The sequence below is a fragment of the Blennius ocellaris genome (assembly GCF_963422515.1).
Source record: "Blennius ocellaris genome assembly, chromosome: 3".
Taxonomy (NCBI): domain Eukaryota; kingdom Metazoa; phylum Chordata; class Actinopteri; order Blenniiformes; family Blenniidae; genus Blennius; species Blennius ocellaris.
Genome location: NC_137652.1, coordinates 1,194,744 through 1,222,243, shown reverse-complemented (window position 1 = coordinate 1,222,243; position 27,500 = coordinate 1,194,744). Strand labels below are relative to the sequence as shown.

General features: G+C 43.6%; 1 protein-coding gene across 2 annotated transcripts in view; it reads right to left on the bottom strand.

Moving 5' to 3' along the window:
* Positions 1-27,500, bottom strand: part of prkcaa (protein kinase C, alpha, a) — a 137,198-nt gene that overhangs the window by 4,584 nt on the left and 105,114 nt on the right. For both annotated transcript variants that reach the window (XM_080494195.1, XM_080494196.1), the window contains 4 exons: positions 14,414-14,494; positions 12,703-12,810; positions 8,964-9,104; positions 1-1,446 (listed from right to left, as the gene is read on the bottom strand). The exon at positions 1-1,446 is cut by the window's left edge and continues 4,584 nt beyond it. In XM_080494195.1, the coding sequence (XP_080350321.1) occupies positions 1,282-1,446; positions 8,964-9,104; positions 12,703-12,810; positions 14,414-14,494 (495 nt within the window). In that variant the 3' untranslated portion in view covers positions 1-1,281. The remainder of the gene's footprint in view (positions 1,447-8,963; positions 9,105-12,702; positions 12,811-14,413; positions 14,495-27,500) is intronic.

Below are 27,500 nucleotides of genomic sequence, written 5' to 3'. Positions count from 1 at the left end.
AAAACTGTAACTTGCTATTCTCTTTTTAAATAACTCGTGATTATTTACAAAGGAGTTAGACACTGATTCTCAATACGTTGAAGTATTGACGTGCTCGAATGAAAATAATACGGATGAGAACACGAGCAAATCAATCTGTTATTGAGGAAATCCAAGAAACAAGGTTTTTGATGAAACGTGACTCAAGAGGGAAGGTTTGTTCTCAATATTGAAAGATTTGATGTGCAGCATCTGTATTAAAAACAACTTCTTCCATCAATAATGGGACGACACGTTACGCAACAAAACATTGTATGTGTAAAACATAAACATAAGAAGAAATAGAAAATAGTTCATGCCTTTGTAGCTTCTATCAAGTCATTAACGAGATTTCTGTGAGGCCAGGGACAAAACCTGCGCTAAAACACCCAAAAACAAGACGGACTGAAAACGGTGTGGGTTCAATTCCAAGGTAGGTTGTTGGGAAAACGGCACCGACACTAAACTGGTTAAAGCTCTCGTTGTGTTCACACAGTGTCCACCAAGTCACCGACGGGGTAAAGCCACCACCCGACGCTCAGGAAGGGGAAAGAAGCAGAGGTGAGGAGTTACTATGTTGGAAACTAAAAGCTGCGACTACCTGGAACTAATGTTGTCATGCCTACGTGTCTCACACGTCTACAGGCTGAATAGACTCCGCCCCATTACACAACTGTCCACTTGCTACGCACGTTGGGAGTCGAGAGCGGCTAGAAACAGTTCAGTGATGCATCATGACAGATAAATCAACAGGGAGGAGGACTGTAAACATGGCTGAGGAAACATTGAACCCCGGGGTGCCGCTTCTTCGCCGCACCACCTGCCCTCCAGACGCTCTGCCTTATGTGGGCCACCGAAACACACTGCGAGAGTCTGTGCGTCAATCTGCAGACAATAATCTCCGCCTATTGAGATTAATTTAGACAATGAGATGTATATTATACACTTTTATAAAAGCCCTGAACACACTCCCGTCTCAGCGTGTTCAGATTAAGGAAGCACAACCTGATATGCAGTGAATGCTAATCATTAAACTGAAAGACATTACTTGTTTTGGAGGAACGGACCGATCAGAGCCTCTAGTGACAGAAAACAAAGCACAGAACATATGTGGATGCCACAAAATCCTGCTTCTCGCGAACAACACGAGTCGTCGTGGATCTACTGTGGGTCTTGGTCAAGTGGTAGTCAGAAGTTAGGTTGGCGTTTGGTTTCAGTGGCAGTGAGCAGGGCGGCTGTTCGCCGAGCTGTTCCCCTCCGTCCTCATACGCTGTTGCCGAGCGACGGGTGAACAAACTGTGGGTTGATGAAGGAGAAGCCTGCGAACTCCGCCTGGTCGATGTTGGCGATGACCAGCTCGTCCGGCGGCGTGAGCTGAGGCTGCGTGCGAGTGAAGAACTTGTCGAAGTTCTCTGCTGCCTTGCCGCACTGGGGAAAAGGAAAACACAACAAAAAACATTTGGATTAAAGACTGATAGGATAAAAAAAACTTAACCCCTCGGGGCCTGAAGCATTTTGTGCCGTTTTTCACTACAATTGATTTTTCCTTTATATCTCAGATATAAAATCCTTAAACCTTGCGCCTTTTTTGGTGTCATTTGGTTCAGGACAACCTCATAAATGCATTTCTGAAGTAATTTCATCACTTTGGAATACTGTATTAAAACAGTGGATCTAAAAACGCCATAAAATTACAAATTCGGGTGGTAAAAACAGATTTATTGACTATAAAAGTCACAGACATGGTTAACGAATCATTTTGTTTACTTGTAAAGTAAATCTAAACTATAATTAACTAAAATGTATCAAAACAGGATTGAACAAACAGTTCTATACAGATATTTACAGTGAAATAGAAGCACTGCCTCAGGCGTTTTTGTAAAACTATTTACAAAAGGTCACACATATTTTTCCTCATATCTCCGCTTTTATTTGGGCGATCAACGTCATTTAAAAACGAGCTTGTAGTTTTATATCTGCACTTTCGACACGGATTGAAACACTGGACCAGACGACGCTGCGCTGTGACGCTACTGCCTTTTCAAACGGTCATGTGACGAGGACGCACCGGTGCGTCCGCCGGCCCCAGAGGGTTAAAGTGCAGGTGGATGATGTATAAGAACGGAAATGAAAATGTGGTGTAAAGCTCGTCGCGGCCAGACTGCAGCCGTCGCAGGACTTCTCACGGTAGTGAGGCGCCCTGAGATCCACCGCCATCGCCACGTAGAGCAAGAATGAGTCAAACCCACAACGTGCACAATCAGTGCAGCTGAGCCGTGGGAAATGATCACATTTCACATTTGATTCTAAAAAAACCTTTGCTCTCACAGCGACAGTGTGTTGCAGAGTAATCCTGTATAAATACTCTTCACCACTAGAGGGCAGCACAGAACTTTGCGGGTGAAATGTAAAGTGACAGACGTCAGCGTGGTTCATCTCCACCTCCTGCTACCATCTTGTATCAAAGTACTGTGTCAGTGACAGTGATGGAGAAGTTTTTGAAAACCAGGATCTCAGCTCTTCATCCATCAGGTCCAGGTTTCACACTGACGGAGGCACTATTAAAAAAAGTCCTTGCTTTCTGGATTTACTGGATTCCTGTTGATAAAACTTTGATGAGAAAGACTTTATATTGTTCATAGAGGCTACAGAGGTTCATTTTAACATTTCTGGGTGGAGGTGGAGGTGGAGGTGGAGGTGGAGGTGGAGGTGGAGGTGGAGGTGGAGGTGTGCCTCCAGGGTTTTCCAAAGACAACAGTGTGTCTTGGCTCAGAAAGGTAGAAACACTGGACGACACCGACGTGTCGCCGGCGCCGCCCTGCACTCGTTTCTGCGCCAGCCTGTGTGTGTGTGAAGTGGCGTCTGATTGTGTTTGTCCAGCGAACGAGCTGCGGTACAACGCCGCAGACGTTTCTTCTACCGACTGTTTGACGGCCGGCGTCAGGTGGTTCGACCGGCCGAGCGCCGCCGGACACTAAAGCGTTGAGACGTGGCGTTTTCACTGCGACCGTTTCCACTGTCGGGCGACGTTCGCTCAGCCACCGCCGCCCGTCACGGCCAATCAGAAGCACGGCACACACTTGTGGTTGGGAAGTGATTGTGTCTTCGTGTGTGTGTGTGTGTGTGTGTGTGTGTGTGTGTGTGTGTGTGTGTGTGTGTGTGTGTGTGTGTGTGTGTGCAGTGTCCTCCCCGACATGACAGACACCTGACGAGTAATCGCCAGTCTCTCTCTCTCTCTCTCTCTCTCTCTCTCTCTCTCTCTCTCTCTCTCTCTCTCTCTCTCTCTCTCTCTCTCTCTCTCTCTCTCTCTCTCTCCACTTGTCTTCTTCCATCCATCAGCTGAACAAACACATTTCTCACTCTGACGATCACCAGAATGTAAGAACAGAGGTGAGGCCCCCCAGCCCCCCCTGGAGCCTCGCCGACCAGCAGAGACCCTCTCTGGGAACCGTCGTTCCTCGTTTCCCACGATGTCGGTGGAAGACGTTTGGATTGTGACAGAGACTCACACGTTGCTTCACATCTCCCCGACAGTCGGGAAGGTTTCCGCTCCCGGTGACTCGTCGTGGACGAGACGGAGAACGGCTTCCCGGCACCACAGAACCTTCGTTCCACAATTCAAACAATCTCAAGAGAGGAGCTCAACAAACATTAACACTGGGTCCGATTCAAATCTCAGTGAGTGCTGGGTGAGCCCTCTGAGAACCAAACTCTTGTGGCGGAGCAGCGAAGCACGTCCACCTGTGATTTATCATAATGTGATTTATCATTCTGTGATTTATCATTCTGTGATTTATCATTCTGTGATTTATCATAATGTGATTTATCATAATGTGATTTATCATTCTGTGATTTATCATTATGTGATTTATCATTCTGTGATTTATCATTCTGTGATTTATCATTATGTGATTTATCATTATGTGATTTATCATACTGTGATTTATCATTATGTGATTTATCATTCTGTGATTTATCATTCTGTGATTTATCATTCTGTGATTTATCATAATGTGATTTATCATAATGTGATTTATCATTCTGTGATTTATCATTATGTGATTTATCATTCTGTGATTTATCATAATGTGATTTATCATAATGTGATTTATCATTCTGTGATTTATCATTCTGTGATTTATCATTCTGTGATTTATCATAATGTGATTTATCATAATGTGATTTATCATTCTGTGATTTATCATTATGTGATTTATCATTCTGTGATTTATCATTCTGTGATTTATCATTATGTGATTTATCATTATGTGATTTCTCATACTGTGATTTATCATAATGTGATTTATCATTCTGTGATTTATCATAATGTGATTTATCATTATGTGATTTATCATTCTGTGATTTATCATTCTGTGATTTATCATAATGTGATTTATCATTATGTGATTTATCATTCTGTGATTTATCATTATGTGATTTATCATTCTGTGATTTATCATTATGTGATTTATCATAATGTGATTTATCATAATGTGATTTATCATTCTGTGATTTATCATAATGTGATTTATCATTCTGTGATTTATCATTCTGTGATTTATCATAATGTGATTTATCATTCTGTGATTTATCATTCTGTGATTTATCATTATGTGATTTATCATTCTGTGATTTATCATCATGTGATTTATCATTCTGTGATTTATCATTCTGTGATTTATCATAATGTGATTTATCATAATGTGATTTATCATTCTGTGATTTATCATAATGTGATTTATCATTATGTGATTTATCATTGTGATTTATCATTATGTGATTTATCATTATGTGATTTATCATTGTGATTTATCATTATGTGACTTATCATAATGTGATTTATCATTCTGTGATTTATCATTCTGTGATTTATCATTCTGTGATTTATCATTATGTGATTTCTCATAATGTGATTTATCATTCTGTGATTTATCATTATGTGATTTATCATTCTGTGATTTATCATTATGTGATTTATCATTATGTGATTTATCATTCTGTGATTTATCATTCTGTGATTTATCATTATGTGATTTATCATTATGTGATTTATCATTATGTGATTTCTCATAATGTGATTTATCATAATGTGATTTATCATTATGTGATTTATCATTATGTGATTTATCATTATGTGATTTATCATTCTGTGATTTATCATAATGTGATTTATCATTCTGTGATTTATCATTATGTGATTTATCATTCTGTGATTTATCATAATGTGATTTATCATTCTGTGATTTATCATTCTGTGATTTATCATTCTGTGATTTATCATTATGTGATTTATCATTATGTGATTTCTCATAATGTGATTTATCATAATGTGATTTATCATTCTGTGATTTATCATTATGTGATTTATCATAATGTGATTTATCATTCTGTGATTTATCATTATGTGATTTATCATAATGTGATTTATCATTCTGTGATTTATCATTCTGTGATTTATCATAATGTGATTTATCATAATGTGATTTATCATTATGTGATTCAGTGGGACCGACACTATTCTGCTCTTCATACGTGCTTCCAGTGACACACTGTCCTACATGGCTTGACCTACTTTCTCTCTTCTTTAATATCCCTCTCTCTGCCAGAAGCATATTAAAAGAAGACTCCGCTACTTAGGATGATAAATTAATGCTGCCCCCCCCCCTCCTCTCATTGGTCATTGGTCCAGAAAGATGATGATAAAATGATGACCTTAAATGAGAATTAGTGATTTGGCTGTGCTCCAAATAATCTGATCTTTAAAAGAGCAAAGCATCTGCTCTTGCTTGTAAAGGTTCATTTTATGAGTATAAAAGTATTGAAAAGCAAACAAACATCAATCTGAATGTGTGTCTTGCTTTACATTTGTTTAGAGGAGAAGAACGAGTCTGTGAACCGGTGTGTCTAACCCAACCTAACCTGACCTAACCCGACCTAACCTGACCTAACCTGACCTAACCTGACCTAACCCGACCTAACCCGACCTAACCCAACCTAACCTGACCTGACCTAATCTGACCTAACCCGACCTAACCTGACCTAACCTGACCTAACCTGACCTAACCCGACCTAACCCGACCTAACCTGACCTAACCCGACCTAACCCGACCTAACCTGACCTAACCTGACCTAACCCGACCTAACCTGACCTAACCCGACCTAACCTGACCTAACCCGACCTAACCCGACCTAACCTGACCTAACCCAACCTAACCTGACCTAACCCGACCTAACCTGACCTAACCCGACCTAACCTGACCTAACCCGACCTAACCTGACCTAACCCGACCTAACCCAACCTAACCTGACCTAACCCGACCTAACCTGACCTAACCCGACCTAACCTGACCTAACCCGACCTAACCTGACCTAACCTGACCTAACCCGACCTAACCCGACCTAACCTGACCTAACCCAACCTAACCTGACCTAACCTGACCTAACCCGACCTAACCTGACCTAACCTGACCTAACCTGACCTAACCCGACCTAACCTGACCTAACCTGACCGACCGAGCTTCAGCAGCATTTATTTCTCTCTTTCCATCCCTTCCTCTTCCATCTTATCCACATCTTACACTCCATCCATGCGAGTGTGCAGTGTGCAGGACACCCCCACCTCCCACTGCCTCCAAGCTCCACATTAATAGATATGAAAGCTTTTCTCTCTCTCCGGTATGGAAGATCCTCCTACACATCAACCAACTCAACCAACCTGCGATAAACCAACAAACTGACTCCTGGCCAGCAGAAACAAACCCGCCACATCACATCAGCTCACAGACCTGCAGTTATCGCTTATATATAACTTATACATTATTATACAAGTTCATTTTGAATTTGAAGGCAGCAGCACAGAACTCAGTGGACCTTTTCCAGATGCACCATCAGACCAGCAGGAACATCTTGAACAACAGAACTGATGGTTTTTTTGCTGCTTTTTTAGTTGGAAGGGAAGTTTCATTCATCTGAACATGTTAATATCAATATTAATGTGAAGATAATGAGGGCAGACGTGTCTCAGGAGAACATGGACACGGATTACCGGGAAACTGTGTTTGACAGATTTGAGTTCACTGAAACATCCCAAGAGTTTTGATTCAGAAACGAGTCAAACCAAAAAGCATCAAACAGCTTCAGCTTGACGATCATATAGTTTTATTTGTACGTGACTTTGTCTGTTTGCTGCATCACGCACCTCGTGGCCGGGATCGACCAGACCGTCTGGACAGGAGCTGCAGTGTCCACAAGGTCACTGTAATCCTCATGAAGATGAAAGACACTGATGTGATCTATAACGTCATCGATGAGGAATTATTGTCATGCTTTAGCGCGCTGCAACCAGACGTCAGACCCAGTAACCGTTTCTGTTGTGTCTCGACACAAATGTGACTGAAGGCCGAGGTAGAAGACGGGAAATAAAGAGCGAGGAACACTCGACCCCCCAGGAGGACACGTCCCAGCAGAGGGCTGATTTACCCTGCAGTGATGATTACATCCCTTCTTTTTATATACCTGCAGGTCACGAAGACACATTTGTTCACTTGTCTTTTCCCTGATCAATCACGTGTTTCAATGTCTTGTTACGATTTGTTAATGACAGGCGGAAGTGGAATTTCTACTGGTTTGTCCAACATGTCTGCAGAACACAAACACCAAAGGTCAAACATTAATATAAAAAAATCAACAACAAAAGGAGGCTGTGAACAAGAAGACGGTGTTCCTCCTCCAAAAACCAAACATCTTATGAATCAAAGACAAACCAAACCTCAGAAAAGCTTCAGCTTCAACAACAAAAAGAAATATTGCTTCTGAACTCGTCATATTGACTCCAATAGCTTCTAACGTTCCGCATCAAAGTGCAACGATAAGAAATGGAAATGACATTGGGCCGTATGAAGGGATGAAATAAAGCGTTGGAAGAATCACAGTTGCAGAGAAAGAAACCCGGCGAGGCCTCAGACTGAAAGAACATTCCTCCTCTCTCACATGTCTTAACAGCCGCTTGAGGAAACGTACAAGACAAACCTTTTCTGTTTGTTCTGGTTGCAAAGCAACGTTTACGTTACGCACTAGATCCTCCAGTCAGACGCTCTTCTGTCTCTGAGTCGTTTGGACTTAGTCAGTGGAGGATCTTTTTTGTCTCGATACGGGAGTTTACATCAGGAGCATGTGACCAAACAGACATGAAGCTTTCTATAGTCCCTGTTGCAATTGCTTCTATTTCAGTCTCACTACTGCTGGAGCTTGTTATTGTTATTATTACATTACATGAATATACTATGCAGGTTAACCCTCTGGGGCCTGTGGACGCACCGGCGCGTCCTCGTCACATGACCGTCTGAAAAGGCAGCAGCGTCACAGCACAGCGTCGTCTGGTCCAGTGTTTCAATCCGTGTCCAAAGTGCAGATATAAAACTACAAGCTCGTTTTTAAATGGTGTTGATCGCCCAAATAAAAGCGGAGATATGAGGAAAAATATGTGTGACCCTTTTGTAAATAGTTTTACAAAAACGCCTGAGGCAGTGCTTCTATTTCACTGTAAATATCTGTATAGAACTGTTTGTTCAGTCCTGTTTTGATACATTTTATTAGTTCAATTAGTTCATTATAGTTTAGATTTACTTTACAAGTAAACAAAATGATTCGTTAACCATGTCTGTGACTTTTATAGTCAATAAATCTGTTTTTCCCAGCCGAATTTGTAATTTTATGGTGTTTTTAGATCCACTGTTTTAATACAGTATGCCAAAGTGATGAAAATACTTCAGAAATGCATTTATGAGGTTGTCCTGAACAAAATGACACCAAAAAAGGCGCAAGGTTTAAGGATTTTATATGTGAGATATAAAGGAAAAATCAATTGTAGTGAAAAACGGCACAAAATGCTTTCAGGCCCCGAAGGGTTAAAGTCCAGTTCTGCAGCTCTGGAGCGCTGGACTTACCACTTTTGGCTTGAAGGGAGGCTGGATCTCTCGGTTCTGGAGGCGGTCCCAGTCGATGCGTCTGAAGAAGGCGTGCTCCCTGATGTCCCGCTCGCCCTCCAGGCTGCAGCCCAGACGCTTGGACGGGTGTTTGGTCATCAGCTGCTCGCACAGAAAAACAACAAACAGAGCCAAGGGTGACGACAAAACAAAATCCAAAACACAATAGAGGACGCTTGTAGTGAGAGTTTCACATTCAATTATGCAGAACACAGATTCTATGATGTCTTTCTATTTTGCACGACACAGAAAACAATCAAACGCTGCTCGTTTCTTTCCCTCGACAGTGGATTTGCATCGGGCCTCTTATTTTTCCCCTCCATTTCTCCGTTCCTTCACTGATTTGTTTGGTAATATATGATGCCACTTCTTTTCTAGGTCAGCAAATGACAGCCAAACAGATGGGTCTAAAAAAAAAAAGAAAAAAAGAGTGACATAATTGTTTTCCTCTCCCTCTGCTGCTCTGCCTGTAGAGAAACGCTGCCACTTCTAATCTCCCACAAACGACACCGTGTGCACGTTGTTCAAAAGCAAGAAGGGTTGAGGAACCCACGGGAAACACAACCAACAACAGAAATGTTGTTTTGCTCTCACTATGAGCAGTCACAGGAAATCAGCGTCACTTCGGGGTTTGTCAAATAATAAATGCTTCTTGCTGGTGGAGCTTCTGTTGAGGAAACTTTGTGTTCTTGGTGTTATGATGGACGAAGCGTCGCCATCACACCCGCTTGTGTCCAGGTGAGGTGATGTTGATGAAACCCACTTTTATTCTCAGGCTTTTAACACCACGTGAGTCGTGTGGTCCCCGGTGTCCTTTATTTATTTTTTTTGGTTCTTATTTATTTTTATTTATTTATTTTTATTGCCGTTTAAGCGTTTTTATATTTCTATTTATTCTTTTAAATTGTTATATTTTTATTTGTAGTTTTTTTTAATGTGTTTGTAGTTTTTAATCTGTTTTTATTTTTATTTATTTATTTTTATTGCCGTTTAAGCGTTTTTATATTTCTATTTATTCTTTTAGATTGTTATATTTTTATTTGTAGTTTTTTTTAATGTGTTTGTAGTTTTTAATCTGTTTTTATTTTTATTTATTTATTTTTATTGCCGTTTAAGCGTTTTTATATTTCTATTTATTCTTTTAGATTGTTATATTTTTATTGTGTACATACAGGAACCAAAATCAGTGGATTACAAGGCGACAGTCAGTTTTTCTATGAAACAACACGAACTCATCTTTAGTGGTTAAAATATAGAAATGCTGTGACATGAAGGTAGTGTCGTCTCAGTGTTCATGTAAACAGTCTGAGGCTGCAGATTTCACCAAACATGAATCAATACACAACATAACATGCAGCACAGGAAGTACAAAACTTTTATCTCTTGCAGTGAAAACCCAAAGTGTGAAGCGACGGCAGCTGCTTGGTGTAAATAAACCAGACCACTTCATATGTGAAACTACATAACGAATATACATCGAATGTTTTAATAATAATGGACGTTTCATACATTTGTCAAATTAAAGTGACTCGTTTCTTGAAGAATTATCTCCAAAGTAAAAGACGATAAAATCCTAGTTGTGTCCTTGCAGCACGAGTACGTCGGCTCAGAGAAACGAAGGAGGGAGGAAAGAGAGGGGCAAAGAAAAACAAGTGGAGTTGAGGAAAGGACTGTGAGACAGGAGACATTACGGCACAGTCCAGTGGCTTTGTGCCGCTTCAGGGAAGGAACCAAATCAAAACAACCACTTTCACTAGGAAACTTTCTGTACGTCTTCCTGTGACTGTGACTCTAGAAACAGCCGTCAACAGTCTAGTGTCTAATTTAACCTCGGGATGAACAAGCTGAGGAGTTCGACCTAGAGCAAGTAAAGGTTCTGATCACAGGGTTGGTAAATCTCCGTGAAGCAAAGCATCAATTCGTGACGTGTTACGTGTCGTTTTCCACAAAAGTAGGAAGAGTCCGGATCTTTCTTATGTGAAGTTCAATAATTTCAGCTTCATTAAGAAGCATGATGGATTCACAATGAACCTTTTCAAACCAGCGAGGGAAACAAACAGTGAAACTACATAAAGTTCTGCATTTCACACTGAATGGAACAACGGCATTCTAGGTGTCTGACGACAAACCAGTGAAGATTTGGATAGAAATTCAAAGACTGCTTTACTCGTTACAGAATAATACTTAGTGAGTGTAGTGTTTAGAAGAGTCACAGAGTCGAGGTGATGAATTAGACATATTATTACTACTACTACTACCAGAAATTGACACTCAATACTACAATACCGTATTGGCGCACCGGATTATAAGGCACACCTACATTGATTGACATAATTTACAACTTTGTTCATATATAAGGCGCACCGCATTATAAGGTGCATGGAACAGACCAGTGGTCAGCAACCTTTATAGCTCAAAGCCATTAGGTTCCATTTTCCACTGATTCTAACACCCAGAGAGGTGCACACACTTTATTTTGATAGTCCTACCTGCAGCCTATGCCAGGAGGACACTACACACAAAACCTTCTTCACTGCTGGTTGACAACTTACAACTACCGGTAATAATAATAATAATAATAAACTAAACTACATGAACTAAGCAACAAAAACACAACACAACACAATTATTACCGACACCACAAACCAAATAGAACCCCCAATAATTGCATTTAAAACACCACAAACAGAAACTCCCATAATTCATTGCAGCTATCGGCTGCACTGAGGAGCTCAGGTTGAATTTGTCGCTGCAAGGCATGATGTCCCATCATGCCTTGCAGCGACAAATTCATGTTTTGTGTTGTTGGAGGTTATTGTGGGTTGTTGTTGGGTTTGGTGTTGTGTTGATTGTGTTTATGTGTTTTTGTTCCCCAGTTTAGGGAGTCATTATTTCATCTAGTTTATTTTGGTTTGTTAGAATGTTGGTGTGCAACCATGAGTGATGAAGGTGTTGTGTGGAGTGTCGTCCGCTCTGAACATCCCATTGCGAAGTTAGAGTTGTCAAAATAAAAGCTTCTGGTTGTTCAGCTGTCAAATAGCAGTCTGGAGTAGAACAATCGTCCATATATAAGGCGCACCGGGCTATAAGGCGCGCTGGCAGCTTTTGAGAAAATTTGAGGTATTTAGGTGCCTTATAGGGCGGAAAATACGGTACTTGTAGTATTGCGCCAAAAACACAAGTGGTCAATATTCCCAAGAGGGTAAACTGCTGGACCTCCACCTTTCCCTTACGAATAAACAGCGATTTGATTCTAGCTTTGCACCGTGGAACAGGATGACCCTATAATTCATACTACAGTCAGTTTGAGTGCAGATCTACGTCGAGCACCGTGACTCACATTCTACCTGTTTAGCTTCTATGTTAAAGCTGCAATCCAGATGTTCCCCTGCAGACCCAGGCCTCCATCACAGGTGGAGCCAGTCCACGTCACTCTCCTTCTTTCCTCCTCCTGTCGTCCACACTCGTGTTGAACCGCTGCCCCGTGTTGCCAGGTATGGCGGTATCCCCCAATCGGGGAGCCAAACTCTCTTACCTTTCAACTTTGTTTATTCCCTGCGTTCTGCTGGTAAAATGTCCGTTTCCGCTGCTTCTAAACGTCGAACACTCGTCCTTCACCTCCCACAGGCTCCACGATGAGGAGGTTTTCACTGTCGTTCCCTTCGCCCATCATTTGCATGTTTGCGGGACAGAAACTCACCCCTTTGCAGATGGAGACGGCTTCTTTGGACAGCGACTTGGGGTAGGACACGTTGTGCTCCATGATGGACTGGAACAGCTCGTCTTCATCCTCGCCATCGAATGGAGGCTGTGGGTGGAATGGCACAACGTTCAGCACCTCAGCATTTCATCCAATGATCACACATTGGATCAATAAGTAGTTGCTGTTCTCTCAACAACTTTTACTGCACGAATCATTCGAGATCCAAGCAGCAGCGATCTAGTCTGTAAAACCTCTCCTCCTCAACAGGAAGCTGCACAAAACATGTTGAGATGTGCAGAACGGTAAAGAAAGTAGAAAATCAGAGCACGCTTGGTTAAACTGGGTTAAAAAAAAAAAAAAAACCTAAAATAAACGGAACCGACACTGAAAACAACACGGACGTGAAAAAGGAGTTGAAAGAACAGCTGAACCAGTTTGACACCAGAAGACCACATATCTTAATATTTTCAAAAAGGGACATTCTTAAAGAATTATACAAGTGCAAGTTAAAGTGTTAACAGAAATAATGACAGAATGAGGAAACAAAAGCTGAACTGCTGTTTCGGATGTATTCAGCAGGTTTTATTAAGAGTCGGAACCAAATCACAAGCTTCAGTGTTCTCAACGTTGAGCTGCTCCTCCACGATCACAGTAGTTCTAGTGTTAAACACCACACCGTGTGTTGGTGATGCTGTTGTCATAAGAAATGACTTCAACAGATCGAGTTTTACAACAACAACAAAATCATTTAAATTAGATTTCCAAACGAGGTCAGCTGTTTGAAAACTAATGACTTGTTTAATGTCAAAAGGCTCCTTGCACTTAAAATGTGACGACATTAAATATTGTTCAGGGAAAAAAAGGTTTAGAATGCAATTGTTCTGGGTTTAATTCCTGGAATGTCTCCTCTGGAAAGTGTGTATTGTTCTCTCAACACTGCACACTGGTTTCCAAAAGAAGACTTATTGACACGTCGACTGGAACGACGGAGAACCGTCCAGCAGTTTGACTCGTGTCCCCGTGAAGGAAACCGCGCCGCAGACCGGAAAACACCAACTGTGACTACGTCGGCTTCATCGTCAGCAGACGGGGAAGCTTCAGATGTGAGGATGAATTCATGTTCAAATGCAACAACAACCAGCTGGAAGCCTCAGTCGAGCCTCTGAGCTTCACAATGTTTAACCAGAAGAGAAGCTCAGTTTCATTTTTAACTGTTTTGAACGGATTTCTGATCCTGCAATTAACATCACAATACAAGTACAAGAATTCATGCCTACACTGAAATAAAAGTGCAATTTTAACAGTCCTGTGCACACACACACACACACACACACACACACACATATATATATATATATATATGAACCATCAACATGAGTTGTGAAGAAACCCACGTACACAGAAGACCCAGCGGTCGAATGCACAGTAAACTCTGCAGCGACACTGAAAGTGGTAAACGTAACAAAGCTGCTTCACGTTGGCAGACGGGCAAAAGCTTTTATTTATGATTGTTGTTTTCCAGTTAGAACGTGTGGGAAGATCTCGAGGAGGATGCAGCTGAGTACAGTTATTCAAAGACTCACTCTGGGAACTGACGTGTGGGAAAATGAAGGTCTGGAAAACACAAGTTGTGTAAAGTTGTCTTGTATCTGTAGTTGCATAAGAGTGTGCGTGCGTGTGCGTGTGTGTGTGTGTGTGTGTGTCTCACCTGCCCTGCCAGCATTTCATAGAGCAGCACGCCGTATGCCCACCAGTCGACTGAGCGTCCATATGGCTGATATGCGATGATCTGCGGAGAGAAAGCAATAAATTAACTCCAATAATTCAGACTAAAAATGGTTGTTGTTGCAGGTTGCACCCCCCCACCCCCCCCGTACTGCTGTGCTTCAGATCAGGTAGGATTCAGTACAATGTGCAGGAAGACCACTTGGTTCAATGAAGGTCACAAACAGTAGATTTTAGCTTCTAAAACTGTGACTCAGCACTTCTTCCAAAAAGAGGTATCAGACTTATGGCTTCTGAAAATATTAACTTACATTTGAATTATTATCCATTCAAGAGTCTGGATTTTTTGATTGAATAAACTTAGTTTAACTTACTAAGTTATTTGTGGATTAATGATTGACAACTGCTAGTTATCAATAAATATGTTCTTAAGAAGAAATAAATAAACAAAACGGCGTAGAATTTAACTACCAAGCACACAGCCTTAATAGACTACAGCATCCATCCAATCTCCTGGGACGTGTTTATTTTTCATGCATCGACTCACTATTGTAAATATTTCAGTGTGCAACTCCACCATTACAAGTTTGGCTCTACGTCCTATAAACTGTCCCTGTGTGGGCGTCAACGCACATTATCGTCACGACACCAAGACATCTTTACTTGGAATCTGAGCTCATTGCGACATAAATACCACAGTGAAGTCAAACGAAACATGATTAGAAGAAGGACTGACGGTTGAGGTATTACCGTTTCGTGAACTTCCTGGATCGACACTTTAAATACCAGTGAAACATCAAACTGAATATATCCTAAATGCTGTCGACAAGGTGCCGTGAATATAAATATTGAACTTAAAATGCTACACGAAGCAGGCTTGAAAATCCAGTCTAAGGCATTAAAAGCTGAGTCGGCATGTTTTCCGTTCACAGTGACGTCTGAAGCGTAAAGCGTGTGATCAAAGTTCTGACGATCCCCGAATCGCCTCCTGATGAAATCTCCTGAAACAATCACTTCTCAATTGGCCTCGGATGGACAAACACAACAATGAGCTCAGAGTTTGGACAGGAAGGCAGCATTCGGTGAGAGGAGGAGGAGCCAGGAAACCTCAGAGTCACACTATAGCATCGTTAGAAACAGTTTCCGACGAGACAAAGACGAGTCCGTGACAGGAAGAGAAGAAAAGCCTTTCCTGTTGGTAACACTTCTTTCTAAATTCTTTATGCGAGGACTCCTGCAGGCGATTCATATTTCATGATTCTCGTCTTTCAACGAGCGTCGCTGGCTGCTAATAAGCTTCAGATCCCGGAGCCAAACAAAAGTGGTAATCTCTTCTGAGAGTCTGACGGGCAAGGTCAACCGCAAGGCGCGAGGGCTGCAGCCACCATCGTCTTTGAACAGAACGTTACTGAGCTTTTGTCTTCTCATGCTCAAAAGTTATCTATAGTATATAAAGTATATATAAGCGTTTTCGCCGGAGAGGCGACGACGGCTAAACAGAACCCGGAGGTGAGGCTGCAGCACCGGCGACGGAGCTGCAACACGTTTTTCACTTCAAGCCTCAGAGAGAGGAAAGTCAGAGACAGAAAGACGAAGTGTGACGGAGGATCAGCCTCCACTGGGAACTCTCAGGAGTCTACATTCTCTCTGGTGACAGAACAATCCCCGGTGGCTTCCGCCGACATTGGCCAAGGGTAACGCCGACGACTCGTGTTTGTCCGCCCCACACCCACACACACATCCTGCCACGGCTTCGCCTGCATGAGAACAGCAGCTGATGCAACCATATGCATATTCATGCACACAAATTCACACATATCCTGTATGTATGGACTTGTGGGGACATTATTCTACTGACATTCCCCTCCTGCAGGCCGATTTGCTCTCAAGTCACCCGTCACTAACGCTGAACCTGACATTTATCTAGACCTTAGATTAACCATAAAATTAAACCCCGTTTTGGGATTTTAGGAATGTTGAGGAATTGCTTTTGTCCCTCGAAGGACAACGAGTCCCCATATTACAGGTCACAACACGGGACAATATGCTTCCTGTGACCAACACACACAAACAACCCCAGGCCTCTGTCGTACGGCGCTTCAGGTCGTCTTCCGGGGAACATGTGACCTCTGCTGCTCCCACACCCCTGGTACTCTCCTCCGGTGCATCACACACTGACACAAACACACCAGGACAGGAACAACACTCGTATGCAAATGCATGAAAGACACAAACGCATGTATGTACATGTGGCGAAATAAAAACAAGGACAACAAGTTGTTTGAAAATATTCCTGATGAACCTTTAGTTTTCCCGAAACTCAGACTCGCTGTCGTTTCCAGGAAAGCAGCAACAAAACATTCATTTTATAAACGGGACTAATGAAGTTTCTGCTTCTATTTGTTTAGCAGCAGGGTTGCAACATTCTGGAAATGTTCAATGTTGGAAGCTTTCCATGGGAATTAACGGGAATTTATGGGGATGAAACGGGAATTTACAAAATTGAAGGTTGGCCCTCAACAGGGGTTGGATTTTCCGCTCAGAGAAGAAAAAACAAAAAACGAGTCAGTGTTTGATTTTCAATTCAAAATTCAAAAATCCAAACTGAAATTTAATGCAATTTTCTTTATCATGATCAAGAAGGGACAAACAAAGCTTTAAAAACAGGCTCAGTGGCACACACACACACACACACACACACACACACACACACACACACACACACACACACACACACACACACACACACACACACACACACACACACACACACACACACACACACACACACACACACACACACACACACACACACACACACACACACACACACACACACACTTCTTTCTGGGGAAAAGGGTTACAGCAGCATTAGAAGAGCACAGGTACGTTGGTACGTGTGTGTGTGTGTGTGTGTGTGTGTGTGTGTGTGTGTGTGTGTGTGTGTGTGTGTGTGTGTGTGTGTGTTCTCACTTGTAACACAACCATGTCCACATCACACCTTTAGAAATGGAGCTGAACACTCGTGGCCCTACAGGCTCCAGTTTTCTTCTTGGTCACTCTCATACAACAAAGAAGTGCGTTTATGTGTCACAATGGAGAAAATCTATGGCCTTACTGGGAAGTCGATGTTTTCTGAAATAATCTGAAGTACTGGGGAAGGAAAGACAATAAGTCATTTCCAATGAGGTCAAGTGGTTATTTTCCGATGCTGCTCCATTCTGTGAAATCCTCTTATCACCATCCCTCTATCCTTGACTCTGTTTCCTCAGCCTAAAGTGCTTACCTTAATGTAAACAACACACAGACCTTGCATAACCTTTCACACGGCCACCTAATGCATAAAGAGCCCCTGAGTGGTAGCAGCTGTGCAGACAGCAGAATGAGGGTTGTGTTGCTCCTGTGGCTGTGCTGCTGCCTGGCTGACGCTCACGTCCTGGAACCCAGGTCCACCGCCATCACATCCACTCCAGATGAGCTGCTCGCCGAAGCAGAGAGCGCCGCGCTGCTTCGTGAGATGATCGCCGCTTTGGACGAGCACAGAAATGAGCTGCGACGCGTCAACGAGCAACTGGTGCAACTCCAGGAAGCTCGGGGTGGGTTCTCAAGGAGCACCGGAGTGGAGATGGAGGAGATTGCTGTTTGTTTGTGTGTTTGTTGGTCCCAAACTGCAATTTGCTTTCATAATTCACCATCTGAGCCCTGCCCATGACTGTACTCTGCAGAGCAGACGTCCGTGAAGACGGTGGACGATGGCCTGATGGAGGAACTATGGAAACAGCTGGACGCACTAAAGAGAGGCTACACAGGTACAATACAATTACCTTTACATTCTAAACATACACACTGACTTGTATCCAATCGTTTTCCGAATCAAGCATTCATTATTTAGCTTTTTTTAAAGCTTGTCTCCAATGTGGCAGTTGGGACGACGGCGCCTCCGCCACCAGTTGGTTTGACAATGTTTGACTCCCGTCATCTGTTACAGACCACGAGGCCCGACTGAGGATCAGTGAGCTGCAGGAGGAGGAGCAGAGGAAGCAGGTGCAGCAGGTCGTGCGACAGTACACAGGTAAAATCCCCTCAACGTTCTGTGAAACATTTCCAATCAAAACCTTTGATAACAAATGATAAATGTTCCAGGTTTTTTTTCTCTCCACTCATTAAGTGTTATTTAGTTTGTTCATCCGTTTGCTCTCTTGTTTCGTCCCTGAGAAGAGCTGGAGGCCAGACTGAACGCCGGCGACCTGGAGGGCCAAGGCAAGCAGGTCGAACAACTTAAAAGACAAAGTAAAGGTAAAAACAACTAACAAGTCAAGTATTCCTGATCTCGTTCCACAATCTCCTCTGCGGTCATGTTTCATGGGACAAAACGTTTGAATGTGTCTCCTAGAGTTGAACACCAGAGTGCAGGAGCTTGAGCAGAGCTTTGGAGAAGGTCACACAGAAGTGACGGCGCTGCAAAGAGCCCATGAAGGTAAATCTAGTTTTCCTTCACACACTTTACCTCAACATGCGACGATTTGACTGAGATATTCTGCATTGCTGCGTTTGAGTGTCTGATGGGTTTGTGCACTGCTTAGACCTTGCTGCCAGGTTCAACTCCACGGAAGAGACTCAAGCCGTCGTGTTGGCAGAGCTGCAGGGACGAATGAAAGGTCGTCAACCGCCACTCAGACACGACGGCATCACTGTGATTATCTAACAGAAGGCTGAAGACCGCTGGTTAACATATAGAATAACTTGGGAGTATTTTAATCTCTTGAATCTTCAGAGTTTGACTCCAGGCTGGACTCCAGCCAGCTTTCAGAGAAGGAACAAAACGTGCGACTTGAGGAGGCCGAGGCCGAGCTGGAGGCCCTGAAGACTGCCGATCGAGGTGAAGAGTGAATGAAAAAAAAATGCGTTGCCTTATTTGTGCACATTTCTACAAAGGTGACTTTGTGAAAATCACACAATCTTTACGATAATGACAACCTGCGACCTGTACGCTTGCAGTTTCCTAAGATAAGATTCCTCCAGCGTTTTGTGATTGTGCTGTAATAATGAATCTCGGCTGCACAGAACTGGAGGCCCGGCTGGACCGCAGTGATCTGGAGGGTCAGAGCGTCAAAGTGGAACAGCTCCAGCAGAACAGCGAAGGTAAACCACTGAGTCAATGAACAATCCCAAGTAAAACACACATTTACAAAAGATCTCACTTAATCATTTAACGTTGACTTGAATGGAAACCTTTAATTTCACGTATCCAACAGAGCTGAACGTCAGACTGACGGCGTTGGGGAGAACGTTTGCGGAGGTGAATGCAGATGTGAAGGTGATGCAGACGGTTGATCGAGGTAAAGCAGCCGCGTTCCTGAATGTGAATGCTGGTTGACCTACACCGTTTCCCATTTCAGACCCCCAATAAAACATCTGTTTAGTTAATGGTTTTGTGTTTTATTCTTCTTCCCCAGAGCTGGAGGCCAGGCTGAACGCCAGCGACGCCCTGGCAGAAGCTCAAACAGGCCAAATGGGACAATTCCAGGTGCAACTGAAAGGTACAGCAGTGCCGCTGTGGATCAAGTTTGATTGTAGTCCTTCACCTTCACAGTCACTCTTTGTGTTCATTGAACCCGTCAAGAGTTTGAGGCCAAACTGGAGTCGGGTCACGGCCTCAGTGAGCAGCTGGTGGCCGAGCTGCAGGTCACAGCCGGCAGAGTCCAGGCGCTGGAGACGGCTGCTGAAGGTAAACATCATCCCTCATCACGAACACATCACTATAAGATATTCATACATGGACGCTCGCGGGCGTTACACACTTTGCCACTAATGGAAGTTTCTATGAATTTTCCATGAAGTTTTCAGGATCAAGTTAGAACTTCTCCGATATTTGTGGTTAAGTATCATGAAGGGGAAAAACCCACGGTATACTATATATGAGAACGATATATCAGAGTTCCTGAATGGAAGGAAAACATGTTGTGATCATCCTCGTCTGGAAAACCAACACTGTTTGATGTGTGATCAACAAAGAGCTGCTGGACTATTGGAGTTAACGTCTCCTGTGCAGAGGAGTGAAATCCTTTCACCAACAAATGGATAAAAAAAATACTTTAAAACGGCAGTGACTCTCATTTCCAGAGAATAAAAGTCAAATAATTGCTAATTTGACTCAGAAATAAATCTAGACTAGAGCGTGTATAAAAATCTTTCATGGAGATTCTTTCAAGTTTTATTTTGGGATCATCTGCTCTGATTAAACTACTTTTCTAATTTCTCAAATCTGGTACGCTTGGCTGAAGGGCTCAACTCCCGGTTATCAGCCAGTGAAGATCTGACCGGAGGCCTGGAAACTGGCCTTGAAGGGACACGGAGAGACGTCCAGGCTCTCGGTTCAGCCAATCAAGGTAAAGGAAATGAGCGATCATGTGACTCCTCCTGCACATTTTCCACCACGTCGGCTCAAATAAGGTCAGACGTTTCGCTGCGACGTTCACGACTAGATCTGACGACCAGACTGGGAAACACCGAGACCCTGAGCGACGAGCTGGAGAGACGATGTGACGTCACAGAGCGGAACCTGGAAGCTCTGACGACGGCCGGCCGAGGTGACGGACGCTGACGTGTGGTCGTTCATGACAGGGACGCTCTGCTGTGAACAAGAGTGTTGGATTGATTTGGAGCGTTGTTTGAATCACGTCTCCCACCAGAGATCAAGTCCAGAGTAGAAGACAATGAAGCTTCCATTGAGGAACTGAAGAAACAATCTGGAGTGACTGAAACTCGACTGGACACGCTGGAGAAACTAAACAAAGGTAAACAACTAAATCCTCACTATCTGTATTTTCTAAAGAATAATGACGTAGCTCCTGGAATTCAGACGTCTTCATTTCTCCCATTTCCTCTGCAGAGTTGGACGCGAGGTTGGAAGCTGCAGAGATTCTGGGTCAGGAGACGAACACAAGGCTGGAAAACGCAGAGGCTCACATGGCAGCATTAGAAACAGCTGATCTAGGCAAGCGTGTTAAATGTGCTCATCTTTCTTCTTCCTCCACGCGCTCGCTGAGACGTGGCCTTAATTGTTTCCTTTAGTTAGAACTGTGTTATTTTTAACTGGAAAACTACTGTTGTTGTTTTGAGTCTCAGTTTATTTTTCATTCATTTAAAAAGTAATGACTCTGATGTTTATGCCCCGTGGCTCATTTCAGGGGAAGTCTACTATGATGAATGTGTTTCTATTGTAGAGCTGGAATCCAAACTGGAAGCAAATAAAGTCGCACAAGATGAGATGAAGGACAAGCTTGAACAAACGGCGGCGGCAGTAGAAGAAGTGACGGCAACAATGACTGAAGGTGCGTGAGAGGATGAACATCTGGGAGACGAGCTGCTCCGTTTGTCGTATTTCAGCTCATTTCACAAGTTCATATACAAACAAGTGTTTTGCTCCTTTGGCAGAAAGAGTGGCCTTCTCAGCAACCCTGAAGGAGAACCAGAGGCACATCGGGCCGTTTGACAGAGAGACGACTCTCGCCTACGGGAAGGTCATCACCAACATCGGGGACAGCTACGACCCCCTCACAGGTGATGGCGCCCACGAAAAGACACATTTCACTGTGTTTCAAAACTGACTGCAGAGCTGTAGCCCATAGTGGCGACAAACAAGAAGGCCGTTGCTGGGCTAATCCCCCGCCGGAGGGCTTTCTATTTTCTCACAAAGCAGCTCTAAGGCAGCACACTTGGTACACTAGAGGGTGTTCCATGGGTCCTAGTAGATCATTATGTAGAATCTGAAAGGTCTTCTTCATAAGCTATGTCAAAATACGTCTCCAGAGCCCAAAAGGTGTTTTTATGCACTTAGTGACCCTGTGACCTGATATGCAAATGAGGTCATGGTCACCATGGTGCCCCTTCTCCCCAGGTGGAGTGTCCATGTGTGAAGTTTGGTGACTGTGGGCCCAGGAACTGCTGAGAAATGAGGAGAAATGTTTATATGAAAATACATGTATTGTGCAACCATGACGAGCAAACTTCAGACCCTACCAATCTTCAAGGTCAAGGTCAGGTCACTTGGTGTACTGGAGGTTATCCCTGGAGTGTGTATCATGTGTGTATACAATTTCAGAGCCCTAGCTCAAAAACCTAGGCCTCCAGAGCCCAAAATGTGTTTTTAAGCACTTCGTGACCCTGTGACCTACTTAATATGCAAATTAGGTCAAGGTCACCATAGTATCCCTTCCCCCTCTGAGATGTATCCACATGTGAAGTTTGGTCACTGTGGGCCCAGGGGTTGCCGAGATATAGGTAGAAACGTTCGAGCGGACGGACGTACGGACGTACGGAGACTGTTTCAAGATCAGGGTAGAAGCTTGAGGGTCGTTTAGCGTCTTATTGCTGTGGATCCCAAACTTCCTGTTAGAAAGACCACCACTTCCACATCCTGCTGCTCTTCTCCTTCACTAAGTGTTTCATACAAAGTGTCAATGAGACATTAAACAGGCCAAATTAATTTAGTCCAGAAATTGTGCAAAAACAGCATCTGAAACACAAGCAGCGATCTAAAAGAGAAAACAAACAAACAAACATGGAACCAGAACATCAGCTTTGCAAAATCGCCCTGAAACAAATCAGTTGTGTGGTTTTACACGCCGGCTGGTGAAACTTTGAGCATCACGTTGTTCCATAATGTTCCCCCCTTTGGAAAAAACACGTCCTTCTGGACTCAGAACTTCAACTGCAGTAACGTCAGTTGTTTTGTCGGGAGACGCTCCATCATCTCTATGTTGGTACTTCTTCAAAACTATCTAGATTCATAAACTACCGACAAAGAGAAGAAGCAGCAGCAACACGGGGGAGATTAACATGCAGACAGCGGTTTCCAGACTCAGACTGATAAAAAGTTCACCAAAAAGTCTTTCTCCAGGGAAAAAAGAAAGAAAAGTGAGTTTAATTGATTGTACCAATCAACTGTTTTCACTAAAAACAAAAGAAACAAATACTTCAATCCACTTCAGTGATTGTTTTTCTACTTTCATTATAGGATCAGTTACTGCAGAAAGTAGTGTCATCACAGTGAGGATTAACTGAAAAAAAATATATATATTTATTATTCCAAAATGTCTCTTCAGGTTTCTTTACGGCTCCAGTTCGCGGCGTTTACTACTTCACCTTCCACACTCACGCTAACGGAGGAAAGCCGAGCTTCTTGCTGCTCTACAGGAACGGCGAGGCGGTGGTGGGGACGGCCGAACACCCCGCCGCCTCTGACCTCACGGACAACGGCTCGAACGGCGTCGTGCTGCCTCTTCAGAGAGGAGACCAGATCGACGTGCGTCTAGAAGCCCGGTCCTGGGTCTGGGCCGACAGCGACCGCAACCTCTGCACCTTCACTGGCATCCTGCTGCACAGCCTGCCCTCCGACCTCACTCTGTAACGGGCAGCACTTTTACTGTTCTGTGCAACAATTTGCAGTCCGATACAGAAATAAAGTGGACAAAGAGTATTTGGGTTGAATGCATATTCATTGAAAACTGCGTCGACTTACTGTGCATGCACAGATGTTTCCAGCTGGGCGGCACAACATGCAGTAAATTAGTCTTCATCGCAATATCAACGCTCACAATATAGACACAAAAGACTGAGTGAACTGCAATAAAGTACGACTGTACTCGTCATGGATTCTCACTCTCGATGTCAACATTTGTCTCCAGTCACATGAAAACTGCCCTCGTTTGTATTGGATCGTGTTTCACTTCATTATTTCCACATGCAGTACTTGGTGGTAACGAGTCGTCCTGTCAGAGACACAAAAGTGCCTGAAAACAAAAACCGTGCTTCTGACATGCAGTTGAAAGGAGCTTGCAGCAGCAGTAACACCACACAGCTCAGTGTTTCTTCATGAGTCACACATAGAATTGCAGTAAAGACATCATTTCACACGGTGAACAAACACGTTGCTCCATTACTTTCTCAGCAATTGTGTTGAGATCGTGTCTTTGCTGTGGAGGCGGAGGATTTAAAGCCAATCAAACTAATCTTTTGATTTTCTGTAATGGTGCTACGTCACGTCAAGGGGAAAGCGAATAGCAGTGAGCCTTTGGGCCCGAGAGGCGGTCCAATGTGAAAACGACGAACCACTCGTCACAGAACGTGTCCAAGGCTCCACGGCCAACACGGCGCTTTCAAAGGTGAGAAGTGTTGAAGCTGTGATCCTTGGCTTTCCTTCAGGGCTTTGGTGAGTCGGCAGGAAGGCGGAGGAGGGAAAAGACCCTTTATCTGATGGTGCTCTGGTGTTTTTAACTAGAACGATGAGGGGAAACACCTCTGCATGAAATCCCTCCGCTTGCCTCTTCTAATCCTCCCCCCGGCAGGAAAACACCTCCACCTTCAGCCTCACGTCTTCAGACACGCACTTGGAAGATTTCTCTTCACATGAGATTTGCACTCTGCATTTCCACGACTGAAGACGTTCCGCTGACGCGTGCCAACACTCGTGAACAGCGACCGGAACAAAAGCCTTTCAACATCCAACACGTCACCTCGTCGTTCAAACTGCCGGTCACACAGAAGTCGTCCAGGTTGTGGTACGGCTCAGTTTTCATGTTCTCTCTGCCGACGATGCTTTTTTTAATGGACTAAAAAAAATGGTCAACATGCTTGTTACGTCAACACGTTATTGTAAACTGGCCGTCGGGATGAATTAAGGTGAATATTTGTGTTTATGTGTGAACCCTGGGATGGTATAAAACCCGTCGTCGTCACCAGAGATAACTCATCTCTGATAAAACCCGTCGTCGTCACCAGAGATAACTCATCTCTGTTTGCTGCATGAAGGGAATTTAGGAAAGAGCTGGACGAACGACTTGACTCATGATAAAATGCTGTTGAACTCAGCAGGTTCTGCTGTCAGAAAGAGTTTTTTTGATCCCAACAAGAGGGTGAGTGAGCTTGATGCCGGACGGCGAGGCACTAAAGTCCTTCACTGCACTTTTGCGTCTTTAAAACTCGACCTGCAGTGTCTCTGTCAAAACGTTGTGCACAGAGATATTAAAGCGTGGAACGCACGCCGACACATCAGGTCAATACAGCAAGAGGGTGTGCAGCCTTGTGTCAGCTTGTATAACAGGAATGAGGGGGGGGGTGGGGGTGGGGGGGGGGGGGGGGGGGGGGGGGGGATTGTGAGGACAGTAGAAAAACTGTGAAATACAAGCTACACTAGTAAACTGTGGTCTGATGAGGTGAATTTACTGTCTGGTACATGTGAACAGCTGCGTCAGGACGAGATTAATACACAGTTCATATTGTAACGGAACGATTAATGAAGATTGATCCATGTGGCTCAGACTGGGAGATCAAGGAACTGCTTTTTAATAAACATTTGGAAAAACAATTGATGTTCTTTCCAGGTGTCTCCTGTTGACGTCTTCATTAATGTTTCCGCGTGAAATGTGCTTCTGATCAATCTGGCTGGCTCAATACGAATGCTGAGGACTCTGTCACTTTCTATGTGGAGTGACGACGAGGAGAATAATCCAATCATGAAGCATAAAGCATCAATGGCACACAGTCGGTATGGAGAGGAAACCCCCCGAGGACCAACAGAACATACAAACTCCACACAGGAAAGGATCCCGGCGCCGAGCCTTGCCTTTCTGCTGCCATACCAGCAGAGTTCCAGGCTTCATGACCTTTACGTCCACACCTTCCCCACTGCTCACTCTGCATCCTCACGTCTGTTGACTTTGCTAATGCTGCGGTTTCTCTGTGCCGACTTGATGGCAATGATGGAAAGAGTGAAGTGTGACTTGTGTCTGACATTCTGTCTGTGGTTCTCTTCTCTTTATTGTACGGAAGCTTCCGGCAAGTAAAGCTGATTCACTGTGTGTGTGTTGCTGCAGACATTAGCTCTAATGCTACATGACAGTTCTGGATCAGGCAGTTCAAAGGCTCCCCTGCTACACACACACACACACACACACACACACACACTCGCGCACACACACACACGCACACGCACACGCACATGCACACGCACACGCACCAACCTGTGCTCCTCTAATGCTGCTGTAACCCTTTTCCCCAGAAAGAAGTGTGTGTGTGTGTGTGTGTGTGTGTGTGTGTGTGTGTGTGTGTGTGTGTGTGTGTGTGTGTGTGTGTGTGTGTGTGTGTCTCACTGAGCCTGTTTTTAAAGCTTTGTTTGTCCCTTCTTGATCATGATAAAGAAAATTGCATTAAATTTCAGTTTAGATTTTTGAATTTTGAATTGAAAATCAAATACTGACTCGTTTTTTGTTTTTTCTTCTCTGAGCGGAAAATCCAACCCCTGTTGAGGGCCAACCTTCAATTTTGTAAATTCCTGTTTCATCCCCATAAATTCCCGTTAATTCCCATGGAAAGTTTCCAACATTGAACATTTCCAGAATGTTGCAACCCTGCTGATAAACAAATAGAAGCAGAAACTTCATTAGTCCCTTTTATAAAAAATGAATGTTTTGTTGCTGCTTTCCTGGAAACGACAGCAAGTCGGAGTTTCGGGAAAACTAAAGGTTCATCAGGTAATCAGGTGTTCAAACAACACATCGATTCCTCTCTGTTGGAAAAAACAACAACAAAAAAAACTATTCTGGAGAAAGTTGAGCCTGTCCTGCAACTTCTCATTTTATTCTCATGAATAATGATCTTCTTTACACACATGACCCCCCCCCCCCCACACACACACACACACACACCCATAGTCCAGCTCTGCTGCACGTTCCAGCTGCTAATGACTATCAGTCGTATTTTAATCACATTTATCATGTAACGTCTCTCCTGGAGGAGCTCCGGAGCTCCGGAGCTCCTTAACATGTCGGAGGGCGGAGTTACGTGATGCACCTGAACGCATCACTCAAAGCATTCAGCTCCAAAGCGGCAGTATCCCGCTCCGACATCGGGACACTACTATCTTTATTACACCGTTAGAAAGATAAATTAGTCCGGAGCTACATGTCAAAAGTTGTCCGTGTGTTTTGGTTTTTTTTAAACCAGTGTTTAAAGTCGGTACTATTTTTACAGGCGTAATGATGTTGTTGTTACGCGTGACGCGTTTGAGT